Source organism: Monodelphis domestica, chromosome 3, assembly GCF_027887165.1.
Source record: "Monodelphis domestica isolate mMonDom1 chromosome 3, mMonDom1.pri, whole genome shotgun sequence".
NCBI lineage: Eukaryota > Metazoa > Chordata > Mammalia > Didelphimorphia > Didelphidae > Monodelphis > Monodelphis domestica.
This window is the reverse complement of record NC_077229.1, coordinates 73,224,136-73,237,943: the sequence shown is the minus strand read 5'-3', so window position 1 is coordinate 73,237,943 and position 13,808 is coordinate 73,224,136. Positions and strand designations below refer to the sequence as shown.

Genomic DNA, 13,808 nt, shown 5'->3' with positions numbered 1-13,808 from the left:
CTGGGAGGCTCCTCTGGCATTTCGGGGGCCCAGAGTGTGGGGCAGCCCTAACAGTGGGCTCTGGGGCTGCTCGGCTTGGGGGGTGTCCGGATAGGCCTGGGATGTCACTGTTCTGGTCGGGAAGCCCTTTGACCAGTCTCTGTCTGTGGACCGTCTCCCAATAATGCTTACTGCCCATTTTCTAGCTACATTTTAGCTAGAGATTAATGAAAAGAAAAATCTAATTCTTTCCCCACCCCAGAACCTTCGTAGGGTCTGAATCCCAGTTTAAGAACTTCTGAGCTAAGGCAGTGGGGCTAAGGGCCCCGTGGGTCCCACCCACAGCCTCCTGTCCAAGCGATGATGGGGCCAACGAGGGGTACAGCCTTGGGGAAGGCTGGATGGGAGCCCAGGAAGGTGTGTATATAGGGGGGGGGGCACCCAGACGTGGCTGGCTCAGGATAGACTTGAGAGCTGCCAGGGGATATCACGCCACTGCGGGTGGGGTGCCCCAAGGGTGACGTGCAGTGGGTGGCGGTGGGGGCGGTCTCGGAGGCAGCCCGAGGAGGGGCTCTGGGGTCCAGCTTGGAGCGACTCCCTTTGTGCCTATAAATAGGGCCTGACGTGCTTTGGGGCCGAGGCCAGCTCTGCTCCAGAAAATACCACGTGACCGTACCCCCCTTCTCTCCCTCCCCCCTCCCCGGGGGGCCCCGCCCCCATGACATCAACCCACAAGTCCCCGCGCTGTTGTGCAGTTTACAGAGCGTCTCCGGGACAACTGGAGCTGGGGGGGAGAATGGGGGGGTCTAAGAGGTTGGAGAGAGAGGCCGCGAGGGAGGGGGGGTGGCCAGCTGCCCTGCCTCCTATGTAAATGAGGGGGGGCCTGGGGGAGACGTCATCTGCATCCAATGGGGAGCGGGCGAAGTGAGCTCATCGTGGCTGGCCGAGGGTATAAGATGCTGGAACTGGGGGCTGCGCGGGCAACGGCCTCCCGAACTCAAGCAGCCGAAGAGGTGGGGGGTGGGCATAGGCGGGGACAGGGGAAAAAAGGCTAAGAACGACGCGCGCGCGCGCGCGCGGACCGTGGGGAGGGTCGTCAGCCGCGATCCCCACCGAGCAGCGCGTCCAAATCCGGGGAGGGGTGGAAGCGACTAGAGCGCAGCCGCTACGAGTGAGCGTGTCCCGGGGTGGGGGAGCCGATTGATCGCTTCGTCCCCCAGCCCCCTCCCCCTCGGGGGGGAAGCAGCAGCGCACCCCCCGCCCGCTTCCTCCGCCCCTGTCCCTCCCCCCAGGACCGCCTCTCCTCCTCCCGATCGGCCCGCCCCTTCCCCCTCCTCTCCCTCCTCCCCGGGGCCGCTGCGGGGGAGGAGGTGGAGAATGGAAACACCCTTCTACCATGATGATGTGTTAAGCAGCTTGAGCGGCGGCAGCAGCACCAGCACTAGCGGCGGCGGCGGCGGTGGCGGCGGCGGCGGCGGCTTCGCCTCCTCTGGCCGCCTCTTCCCCCCGGCCGCGACTCCCTTCGCCGGCGGCGGCGGAGGCAGCATGATGAAGAAGGACGGCCTCACCCTGAACCTCAATGATCAGGTGGTGGCCACCCTGAAGGCCGCCCCGCCGCCGCCGCCCCACGGCGCCCACCACCTGCGCGGGGACGGCGGCGGCGGCGGGGGCGGCAGCGGCGCTGGAGCGGGCGCAGGGGCTGGAGCCCCGGCCGCCAACGAAGGGCTACTCACGTCTCCGGACCTGGGCCTGCTGAAGCTGGCGTCCCCGGAGCTGGAGCGCCTGATCATCCAGTCCAACGGGCTGGTGACCACGACCCCCACCAGCAGCCAGTTCCTCTACCCCAAGGTGGCGGCCAGCGAGGAGCAGGAGTTCGCCGAGGGCTTCGTCAAGGCCCTGGAGGACCTGCACAAGCAGAACCAGCTGAGCGGCGCTGGCGGCGGCGGTGGCGGCGGGGCAGGCGCGGGGCCAGCCGGAGCTGGAGGGCCGACCGGGGCAGCAGGAGGCTGTGCGCCCACACCAGGCGGGGCGGGCGTGGAGCTGAGCGCCGGGCCCGCGGCTGCTGCGTCCCTGGCGCAGCCTGAGCCGCCAGTCTATGCTAACCTGAGCAGCTACACGGGCTCGGCGAGCGCACTGGGCGGCACCACGGTCAACTACAGCACGGAGACGGTGCCTTACCCGCCACCCCCCGCCGGCCTGGGACCTGGGCCCGGCCCGGGCCCTCCCCAGCCGCACCCCCGGCTCCAGGCGCTCAAGGACGAGCCGCAAATCGTGCCCGATGTGCCCAGCTTCGGCGAGAGCCCACCGCTGTCGCCCATTGACATGGACACCCAGGAGCGCATCAAGGCGGAGCGCAAGCGGCTGCGGAACCGCATAGCAGCCTCCAAGTGCCGCAAGCGGAAGCTGGAGCGGATCTCGCGGCTCGAGGAGAAGGTGAAGAGCCTGAAGAGCCAGAACACAGAGCTGGCGTCCACGGCCAACCTTCTCCGCGAACAGGTGGCGCAGCTCAAGCAGAAGGTGCTCAGTCACGTCAACAGCGGCTGCCAGCTCCTGCCCCAGCACCAGGTGCCCGCGTACTGAGGGGGGCCGAGAGCCTAAACTGCCTGGAGACCCGGGGTCCGGAACTGGGGTCCCGGGGCCACCCACTCTTTGACTGACGGAGCTCGGGCGTCCGGCTCGGGACTGCTTCTCCCTCAGGGCGCATGCTCGGCTGCTCCTCTTCCCCCTGACCCTCGGAGGCCAGGACCCAGACTCTCCGACAGAGCCCAGGCGCCTCCCTTGGGACAGGGCGCATGCCTGGCCGACCCCTCTATTTGACCACCCTCTCACCTCTTGGGCCAGGACCCCATGACTGACCCCGGGCGCCTGGCTCGGGGCTAGAACGAGTCCTTAGGGCGCATGCCTTATGAGAGGATCCTCCCCTTTCCCCCCATTCTAGCAGCCCTCGAGCACACAGCCCGGATCCCCGTTGCTCCCACCACCAGCGCTTCAGGCTTCCTCCTTGACCCACTCCACAGTGGCCTCCGGGCTGACTACGGTGGACTCTGGGCGGCGCTCCTGGGCCTTGCCAGGAAACGGGGAAGAGGAGGGGTCAAACTTAGGGAGCCTGGACTGGGGGTTGGAGACCCCACCTGAGAGAAGCTGTGGCGCGCACCGGGGCTAGACTAGCTCCCAGCCTGGGAGGCCCGAGCGCAGAAGACCGACCCCCTGTCCCCGGGAGCTCGCTGCTGGGGGGCTCCCTGCCCCCTGTTTACAAGCCCCGAGAGCGGCTAGGGCCGCTGCCGTCTAGTCTGTCCGTCAGTCCGTCCGTCCCTTTTTCTACACCCCTTCTCCCCATCCCTATCGTGTGTTCGGTTTGCACAAACCCGCGTCTCCCACCCGCCCTCTTTGTACAAAGTGTAAATGTGACATTTACAGAATTTCAAGCTATTTTTTGTTTGTTTGAAGTGTTCGAATTGCCCTATTTATGTTTATACTGGGAACAACGTGGTGGGTGGGTTTTTTTTTTAAAGAAAAGCCCCACCTCCATTTTCCCCCTCCCCCCTTTTGCTATTACTCCACATTCCAGTATGTAATACTGTACTCTGACCTTCTGTTCAGTAAAGTATTGTTACCACGAGCTTAGGCTCCGCCTGCTTCTTCTCCCCTTGGGGGAGGGGCCTGGAGCCCCTCCCCTCTGATCCCGGCACACAGCCCCTACCCCTCTCTCCTCCCTCCTCAGGCCCAGGGGCTCCTAGGGGCCGGGCAGCTGCTGTTGCTGCTGCCTGACCCGCTCTAGCTTTCCCGGGGAAATTGGAGCCCCAGAATTCTTGGGGCTCAGGATTCGTTCCGAGAGCCCTGGGAGAGAGAATAGTGCCTCTGGCTGAAGGCAGGTCTGGGAAAGTGCACCCTCTGACATAAAGCGCTGGGGGCTGCGGCTTCTGGCGGACCACCCCCACCCCCAGCCCCTTTGGTGGGGGATGGGGTGGCGAGTAGAGGCCTAGGCATGCCGACCGGCCTGCTGGGCCCCTGGCAGGCAGCCTGCTGATTGGCAGAGCCCTGCACGCAATTATAGAACCCGGAAACTTAGGGCCGGGACACCCAGCCCTCCCGGAGTGTGGGTTTCCTGGGGGGGCCTTGTAACTCAGGGCTGGGGGTGGGCTGCAGAGTCGGGTTTCTTCCTTTCTCAAAGGCTGTAGTAGACTCTTGCCCCTTAACAGTGGGTTTAGAAAGGAAGCGAAATTCCACCAACGCAGTTACTGTGACTGTTACTTGGCCATCAAATTGGGCTTTTCTGTCACGTCCCAGGGACCATCTCCACCTCCTCGCTGCAGCCCCAAAGCGAAGATGATACTAGCTTACATGGGTATGGCACTTGGGCTTCAAGCCCTGAAAAAGCAGAGTTTAGGGCCGGAAGAAACCTGAGGGATGATCTAGTTAGAACTTCTCAATTACAAATGGGGAAACTGACAATGGAGAAAGGGATCTGCCGACGTCACCGAGGGGAAACTTAGCCTAACAGTGACATTGAAGAAAACCCATTAGAGGCTTCCTTCTGACGAGCCCTGGGAAGGAGGAAGTATACACGGTCCTTCCTTTGGGGGATTCTGCTCTACTCCCAGAAGGGCAGCCTGATCCATCCACGCTTGGCCCTGCACATTAACCCTCCATAGAAAAACGTCCCTGGGTTCTAGAGACTACCTTCTGGGCCTGTTAATCTTCTGGGGACACCAGCATCCTCCCCTGGTGGTGGTGAGGTTGGTTCTCTTAACACAAGGCTTGGCACCCTAGAAAGGCTGGGTAGGGAACAATGAGACGGCACACACAGAGCGGAGTCAGAATCTGTACAAATTGAATGCAAGGTAGCTTTGGGGAGAGAGGACACTCAAACCTGGGGGGAAGGCTTCATGGAAAAGATGACCGAAGAAAATCAGAGATTCCAAGAGGCCGAAGGGAAGGGGGAGAACGTTTACAGCAGGCCTGGCTGGGTGTCAGTGCTCTCAGGACATGTGCTGCTATCATGAGGGATGGGTAGAGAGTAGAAGTATTAGCCTCATTTTCCTCATCAGGAAAATGTTTTGGAGAGGGTAAGTGGACATGTCCAGGGTCAAACAGCTACTACCAGGTGTGAGGGAGTAGGGAAATAAAAGCTAGGGTTACTAGCTTTATAGTCCTCAGTGATGTTGTCCAGGGAGCAACAACTGGCTTGGTTAATGCTACATTTTAACCCAGGGGAAGCTTGGTGGCACAATGGTTAGAGAGCCTGGCCAGGAATTGGGAGGAACTGGGTTCAAATCTGGTCTCAGAAACTTTGTAGCTGTGTGACCCAGGCCAAGTCACTTAACTTGCTCTTCTGTCTTTGTTACTAAGACAGAGAGCAATGGTTTAAAAAAATGCTGACCCCTAAAGAATAGTAAGTGTTCATTCAGTCATACTCACTAGTTTACCATTCAGCAAACACTGAATATTCACCTCTCTGGGTTCTAGAACACACTGAGGGCAGTTTCAAAATGGGTGCTATCTGGCTCCTGTCCTAGTGTAGCTTAGTCTAGAATGTTCTTAATAGTAAACATTTTTATAGCTCCTTAAGATCTGCAATACTGGGGCAGCTCGGTGGCACAGTGGAGAGAGAGCTGGGCCAGGAGACAGGAGGACCTGGGTTCAAATGTGCCCTTAAACACTTCCTAGCTATGTGACCCTGGGAAAGTCACTTGACCCCCATTGCCTAGCCCTTACCACTCTTCTGCCTTAGAACCAATACACAGTATTGATTCTGAGAAGGAAGGTAAGGGTTTAAAAAAGAAAAAGAAAATGGCAAAACAAAAAAAGATGTAGTGAAAAAAAGGTCTTTCATATCCTTTATATTATCTCATTTGATCATCATGACCCTAAGAAGCAGGTACTTATATATCCCAATTTTTAGATGAGGGAAGGTTTACATAATAACAATTTAATTTTTAAAATTAAATTATTAAATATGTATAAATCAATAAAAGTTAATTGAATATTTATGTGATAAGAATTTATATAAGAGAGTGTAATACATAATTTATATAATAAATAATTAAATTGCTATAAAAGACGTATTCTATAATAAATGTCAGAGGCAGGATTTGAATTCAGGGCTTCCTGTCTCCAAGTCCAGAACTCTATCTACTATTGCCATTTCAATCCCTCAGCAAGTATTTCTCAAGATCTTACTCTGTACCAGGTTCTGGGGTCACAGAATCAGAAATGAGCTTGAAGATAGAATACGGTCATAGCATCATGAGAAGGTCAGATTTAGAAGGGATCGGACCTAGGTGACAGAGCTAGTAAGTGGGAGAGCTGGGAGCGTTTCTTAGGAGTGGGGCTAAAATTTGAATGTATGCTGCAGACTCCCAGTCCTGCATTCTTTCTACTGCCCCAGATTACCTTAATTTCTCAGTCAGGTCAGTTTCCTCTGTGGAGAACAGACTAAACTGGGTGGATGTCAGCTGGAGGGCTGAAGTTGTCACTGAAGACAGATGTGGGAAGGGGATATGGTAGTGGATAGAGACTGGGACTTGGGGCTAGAAAGAAGAGTCAGTCTATTCTGACCCTAGAAACGTAGGAACTGTCTGAACCTGGATGAGTTACTTAAACCCATCTCAGCTTCCTCATTTGCAAAATGGGGATAAGGATAGCATCTACCCCAGGAAGAGGTTGTGAGAGTCCAATCAAGTAATGTATGTAGGATGCTTTGCAAACCTTGAATCACTCTGGATGTGAAAAGAACATAAACTATTATTCTTTCTTCACTAATATCACTGATTGGGTGATTTCAAGGATCTAGAAAAGGCTCCTTTTCCTAAACCCCAATGCCCTTCTCCGTGCACCCTCTGGCTAAACCCTCACATGTCATCTGGGTCTTTTCTGGTGATGTATTGGTAAATGTTTAAAAACCAACAAAGAAGGGGAGGGAAAATGTCCAGCACATTTAAATTTTTATTCTTTTTCTTTTAATATTTAATTTTTCCCAATCACATGTAAAAAACATTTTTAGCATAAAAAAAAATTGAGTTCCAAATTCTCTCCCTCCCTTCCTCCATGGCACACTTGTAAATTTAATTTGCATTATTAACATTTTCTCCATCACATTCTTATGTCTAGACAATCAACAAAAGAATAAATCAAGCCCTGATATATAGTGTTTGTTCATTTCTGGAGCATAAATGCTAATGCTGAAAAAATTTTTAACCTTCATTTTCTGTCTTAATAACAATTCTGAGACTGAAGGATAAGGGCTAGGCAAACAGTGTTAAATGACTTGCCCAGAGTAAGGTGGCTAGGAAGTGTCTGAGGTCACATTTGAACCCAGGTTCTCCTGGGGCTAGGCCTTGTGCTTTATCCACTGTGCCAACTAAATTGCCCAGTACTGAAAATTTAACAGTGGGCTCAACTGGTTCACATTGGCTCCAAGCATACCCCTGCCTTTCCCTACACAGATAGGTTAAAAATTGATCCTCAAGATAGGAGTTACTGGGAAAACAGGAACCTCTCATGTAACCATGGTGTGACAGCTGGAGGATCTGCACTTCAGTCCTACCTCCAGACATTTGCTAACTGGGTAATCCCCGGCAAGTCTCTTAACGCTCTCAGCCTCAGTTTCCTCACCTCTAAAATGAAGGCTTTGGAATCAATCACTAGGCTTCCTTCCAGCTAGAAATTGATGATCCTGCCACTTAATAGAGTTGGTGAAATGATAGTTTCTGAGATGCTTTCTTACTGACTGTTAGAAGTAGAGGTGACCTTCAAGATCCAATTCATTTATTTAAGAGAAAGAGAGAGAGAGAGAGGGAGGGAGGGAGGGGGAGAGAGGGAAAGAGAAGGGAGAGAGAGAGAGGGAGGGAGAGGGAGAGAGAAGGAGGGAGAGAGGGAGGGAGAGGGAGAGAGAAGGGAGAGAGAGAGAGAGAGAGAGGGAGGGAGGGAGGGGGAGGAGGAGGGAGAGAGAGGGACAGAGAGGGAGGGAGGGAGAGGGAGAGAGAATGGAGAGAGAGAGAGGGAGAGGGAGAGAGAGAGAGGGAGAGAGAGAGAGAGAGAGAGGGAGAGGGAGTGAGGGAGGGGGAGGAGGGAGGGAGAGAGAGGGACAGAGAGGGAGAGAAGGGAGAGAGAGGGAGGGAGAGGGAGAAAGAAGGGAGAGAGAGGGAGGGAGGGAGAGGGAGAGAGAGAGAGGGAGGGAGAGGGAGAGAGAAGGGAGAGAGAGGAGAGAGAGAGAGGGAGGGGGAGGAGGGAGGGAGAGAGAGGGACAGAGAGAGAGGGAGGGAGAGGGAGAGAGAAGGAAGAGAGAGGGGGAGGGAGGGAGAGAGGGAGGGAGGGAGAGAGGGAGAGCAGAGACAAAGAGAGAGGGAGAGGGAGAGGGGGAGGAGGGAGGAGAGGGAGAGAGACAAAGAGAGAGGGAGGGAGGGAGAAGGGAGAGGGGGGAGGGAGGGAGAGAGAGAGGAGGGAGAGAGAGACAGAGACCAAAGAGAAGGAGAGGGAGGGAGAAGGGAGAAGGGGAGGAGGGAGGGAGAGAGACAGACAGAGAGGGAGGGAGGGAGGGGGAGGAGGGAGGGAGAGAGAGGGACAGAGAGGGAGAGAGAGGGAGAGAGAAGGGAGAGAGAGAGAGGGAGGGAGAGGGAGAAAGAAGGGAGAGAGAGAGGGAGGGAGAGGGAGAAAGAAGGGAGAGAGAGAGAGGGAGGGAGGGAGAGAGGGAGGGAGGGGGAGAGGGAGAGACAGAGACAAAGAGAGAGAGAGAGGAAGAGGGAGAGGGGGAGGAGGGAGGAGAGGGAGAGAGACAAAGAGAGAGGGAGGGAGGGAGAAGGGAGAGGGGGGAGGGAGGGAGAGAGAGAGGAGGGAGAGAGAGACAGAGACCAAGGAGAGGGAGAGGGAGGGAGAAGGGAGAAGGGGAGGAGGGAGGGAGAGAGACAGACAGACAGAGGGAGGGAGAGGGAGAGAGGGAGGGGGAGAGGGAGAGACAGAGACAGAGACAAAGAGAGAGGGAGGGAGGGAGGGAGAAGGGTGAGGGGGAGGAGGGAGGGAGAGAGAGGAGGGAGAGAGAGACAGGGACAAAGGGAGAGGGAGGGAGAAGGAAGAGGGGGAGGAGGGAAGGAGAGAGAGGGACAGAGAGAGGGGGAAAGGGAGGGGGAGAGGGAGAGACAGAGACAGAGACAAAGAGAGAGGGAGGGAGGGAGAAGGGAGAGGGGGAGGAGGGAGAGAGAGATTTGCCCAAAGATCACATAGGATAACAATGGCAGAACCACAGCAGAACCTTGGGCTCCAGTCAGGAGACGGTGTTCCACAGGGCATTCATCCCACGCCTGTCGTAAATCCACTCTCCACTGTCCTCACCACTCTCCGGGTCACCGGGGTGGTGGTGCTGGAGGCACTGGCTAAGCAGGTTGCAGATGGTCCCAGGCAGGGATTCACCCATTGCTTGAGGGAGCCACGGAGGCAGAAGCATCTCCAGGGTTCGAGAGCTCCTGGCTAGAAGGCAGCAAAGTCTGGTATGTATTCACAACAATGGGAGGTAAATAGTTTGGGGATTCTTATCCCCATTTTGCAAGTCAAGAAACTGAGACTCAGAAAATACAGGTATAACCCAGTGGAATTGCTTGTCAGCTTTAGGAAAAGGGAGGGAGAGAACACGAATCATGTAATCATGGAAAAATATTTTTAAAAAATAAATAAAAATCATATTAAAAAGGAAAGAAAGAAAGACTCGGACTTAGAGGCAAAGGGACTTGCCCAACACCACACTCAGGCAACTTTCACCTCCATCACCTTACCACCATCTTATGAGCTAGCATTGGAGCTCCTCCTGCTGGCAGAGAGAAGGCGGCACGAGGGGGAGTAGAAAAGAGACCCGAGTTAGAAAGCAGGGAAGAAGGGTTCAAATCCCAGCTAAAGGTCCTAGGGGAGACCATTTAGTCCTCATATTACATGTGGGGAAATAGAGACCCAGAGAGCAGCAGGGACTCACATAGAATAAAACACAGGCAAATGAGTAGCAGAGTCAGAATTTGAACTCAAGTCCTCTCCAAATACAGACCCATATTGCCTTATTGTGTGACTCTGGCAGTGCCCTTTTCTAATCCTGGATCTCAGTTTTCCCATCCATAAAATGGAATGGTGGAACCCCAAATCCTCCCAAGTTCTGTTGGACTTCTAGCCTGTGATCCTCTGCTTTCCGAGTGGGCTCTGGCAGTGCCCCTGACCTACCTGAGAGAGGAGACTAAAGCCCTAGGCAATGCTGAAGGGCAAGGCATGCCCTCCCCTGCCCTAGTTGCAATGGGAATTGGTAGGACACCACCTCTCCCTTGTCCAAAGCCACAAAGAAGACTAGAAGATGCGGGGAGGGAGGTGCAGAGGGTAGTTTCTGTGCCAGAACCAGTGTCATCGGTGCTCAGGGCCAGGGAAGTGACTCAGAGCTGGACCTCGGCCATCTCCACCCATCCCCAGCTCCCACTGATCCCTGGGCTCCACACTGGTATGGGGGGTGGTGGGTGGAGAGAAGAGGCCCAGAGAGGCTGAAGCAGGGAGGGCTCCAATTCTCCACCCATGCAGATGGCTGAACTCACAGGGAACCATCTCTGCAGAGCCTAGCCCAGTCCAGCCCAGCCCTTAGGTCTCTGACATGTTCTGGTCGTATAATCAGAGACGAGCTCACAAAATCAAAGAACCTCAGAGCTGGAGGGGAACAGGGACCCTTCCGTGAATAAGAACCCCCCTTGGAACAACCCCAACACGTATTGAGCAAGGTCAGCCAGCACTGGATGGAGGACTTCTAGGGAACAGAGCCTATTCCCTTCCAAGGCAGTCCCATTTCCCCCTCTTGTTGTTTAGTCATTTTTCAACCCCGTCCAGCTCTTCTCGACCCTATTTTGGGGTTTTCTTGGCAGAGATACTGGAGTGGTTTGCCATTTCCTTCTATGGCTCATTTCATGGATGAGGAAAGGGAGGCAAACAGAGGGAAGTGACTTGCCTAAGGTCCCACAGCTGGTAAGTGTCTGAGCCCAGATTTGAACCCAGGAAGATGGCACTTTCATCCACTTCACCTCCAACATATCCTTTTGCAGAACTCTAATTGTTAGGGAAGTTTTTCCCCAGCAGCCCTGCCAGATGAACCCAGTTTTGCCCCGTGAGGCCAAGCAGAACAAGTCTAATCCCTGATTCTCATCAGTGATTGTGCTTCCCCTAGGTCTTCTCTGCTTTGGTCCCATTCCTTGACCCATCCATTCATCATCCTGAGCCTCTGGTTTCTATCTTGCAGCAAAGGCTGCTGTGGGGACCTTTCTGTACCTTAAAGCATCCTAGAGACGAGTTCTGATCAGCTGGGTGATAGGTGTGAGGCTCTTTTCCTGGATGACCGCTGGTTACCTGAATGGGTGTAATAAGACGGAACCCATCACACAATGTTAGGAGAAGCGATCTTGAGTTTCAGCGATTACTCAAGAACATTTAGGAAGTGCCTACTATGTGCCAAGCATAGAGAATGGAAAAAAAGAGCCAAAAGACACCCCCTGCCCACATGGAGCTTATGATCCAATGGAGGAGACAACCTGCAAACAAATAAATACAGGGCAAGCTTTAAAGAAGACAAATAGGAAATTTGAAACTGAAATTGAGAGGTTGGGAAAGGCTTCTTATAGAAGATTTTTAGAAGATAGAAGAGTTTTAAAAAAACTCTTTCCTTCCCTCTTAGATTTAGTATTGTGTATTGGTTCCAAGGCAGAGTTGCTGGTAAGGGCTAGGTAATGGAGGTGAACTGACTTGCCCAGGGTCACACAGCTAGGAAGTGTCTTAGGTCACATTTGAATCCAGGATCTTCTGTCTCTAGCCCTATCAGAAGATGGGATTTGTTTGGGACTTATGGGATTGGGGAAAGGTCAGGAGTCAGAGCAGAGGAAGGAGAGAATTCCAAGCATGGAGGACAGCCAGAAAGAAATGTTCAAAGCTAAGAGAGAGTGACATGTTCATGGAGCAGTCAGGAGGTCAGTGTCACTGGACTGAAGAGTAAGTGTCAGGAGTAAGATATAAGAAGACTGGAAAGACCCACATAAATCATCAGCATTTCTATTATTTCCAACAAAACTCAGCAGCAAGAGTTAGAAAGAGAAATTCCATTCAAAATCACCCTAGACAATATAAAATATTTAGGAATTATATGAACACAACTACAAAACACTTTCCACACAATTAAAACTAGACCTAAATAATTGGGAAAGCATTAGTTGTTCATGGGTAGGACGAGCTAACATCATAAAAATGCCAATCCCACCCAAATTAATTTACTTCAGTGCCATGCCTATCAAACTACCAAGAAACTTTTTTTTATTGAATTAGAAAAAAGTTAGAAAGAGAAATTCCATTCAAAATCGCCCTAGACAATATAAAATATTTAAGAATCTATTTGCCAAGACAAACACAGGAATTATATGAGCACAACTACAAAACCCTTTCTACACAATTAAAACTAGATCTAAATAATTGGGAAAACATTAGTTGTTGATGGGTAGGATGAGTTAACATCATAAAAAATAATGACCAGCCTACTGAAATTAATTTACTTCAGTGCCATGCCCACCAAATTACCAAGAAACTTTTTTATTATAACAAAGTTTATTTGGAAGAAGACTGGAAAGGTAGGAGGGAACTAGGTTAGGAAGGCTTTGACCATTAAGCAGACCATTTTGTAGTTGATCCTCTGGAAAGATAGGGAGTGACTAGAGTTTGAGAGGTGATATGATCAGATTTGTGCTTTAGGAGAATCACTCTAGTTGGGGGCAGCTCTATAGCGAGAAGTCTCAGATTGTGAGCCTGATGGAATGGAAGGATGGCGGTGCCTTCTAGCATAATAAGGGAAGTAAGAGGTAGGGAGTCTTTGGAGGAAAGACAATGAGTTCAGGAGTTTCAAATGGCCATCGGGCATCCAGTTCAAGATATCTGAAAGGTAGTTGGGAGATTGGAGACTGAAGACTGGCCGAAAGATTGAGGTAAGAAAGAATTTGAGAATCATCAACAGATGACTAAATAACTAAGTAACTAAATCCATGGGACACAATGCCACCTCCAAGTGGAGTCATATAGAAGTAGAAGAGAAGAGGTCTAGGGTATGGTTAGAAGACATGAGCTGGAGGATCCAGAAAAGGAGACAGAGAAGGAGCAGCCGTTGTCTCTCTAAGCTCTGCTTCTGAATCTCTGGACCTTTCTGCCTCTGGAGCTAGCAGGCTTCTCATCCATCTTTGCCTCCTTGGCCCCCATATCTGATGGGCAAGTTCTGGCTTGGGACCACCATTTTAAGAAGTGCCTAGGCCATCCCTGCTCACTTCTCTTCCAGTTCCACTCCTGACTCTTTGAGCTTTTCCATCTTCCTCTGAACTCATACTCCTCCTTTACTCTCTCATTTTTTGTTTCCTTCTCAACTTGTTAAGGTGGTGACAGTCTTTTCTTGCTCAATTTACTATTCCCAGTACTCAGCACAGTGCCTGGCACAGAGTAAACACTTAAGAAATTCTTTACAGGTATCCCTTCCACAATCCAACTTTCCCCATCATGGTTTCCATATAATGCGAGTATAGCATAAGAAATTAAATGGGAATTTTCAAGGAGTTTTGCAGAAGTCACAGATGACACATAAAGGCCTGAAGACAACACAGAAAAAGTTTAGAAACTCAGAAATGCATAAAATATATGTATAGTATCCCATAATATCAACACATTTTATCTATTTTTAAAAAATAACCATTACCTTCTATCTTGGAATCAATACTATGTATTAGTTCCAAGGCAGAAGAGTGGTAAGGGCTAGGCAATGAGCGTTAAGTGACTTGTCCAAGGTCACAAAGCTGGGA

General features: G+C 52.3%; 1 protein-coding gene across 1 annotated transcript; it reads left to right on the top strand.

The window, feature by feature from the left end:
- Window positions 1-942: 942 nt before the first annotated feature.
- JUND (JunD proto-oncogene, AP-1 transcription factor subunit) lies at window positions 943-3,598 on the top strand. Its single transcript, XM_007507887.3, has one exon. The coding sequence runs from the start codon at window positions 1,357-1,359 to the stop codon at window positions 2,557-2,559; it is 1,203 nt and encodes a 400-aa protein (XP_007507949.2). The 5' UTR covers window positions 943-1,356; the 3' UTR covers window positions 2,560-3,598.
- Window positions 3,599-13,808: the final 10,210 nt, after the last annotated feature.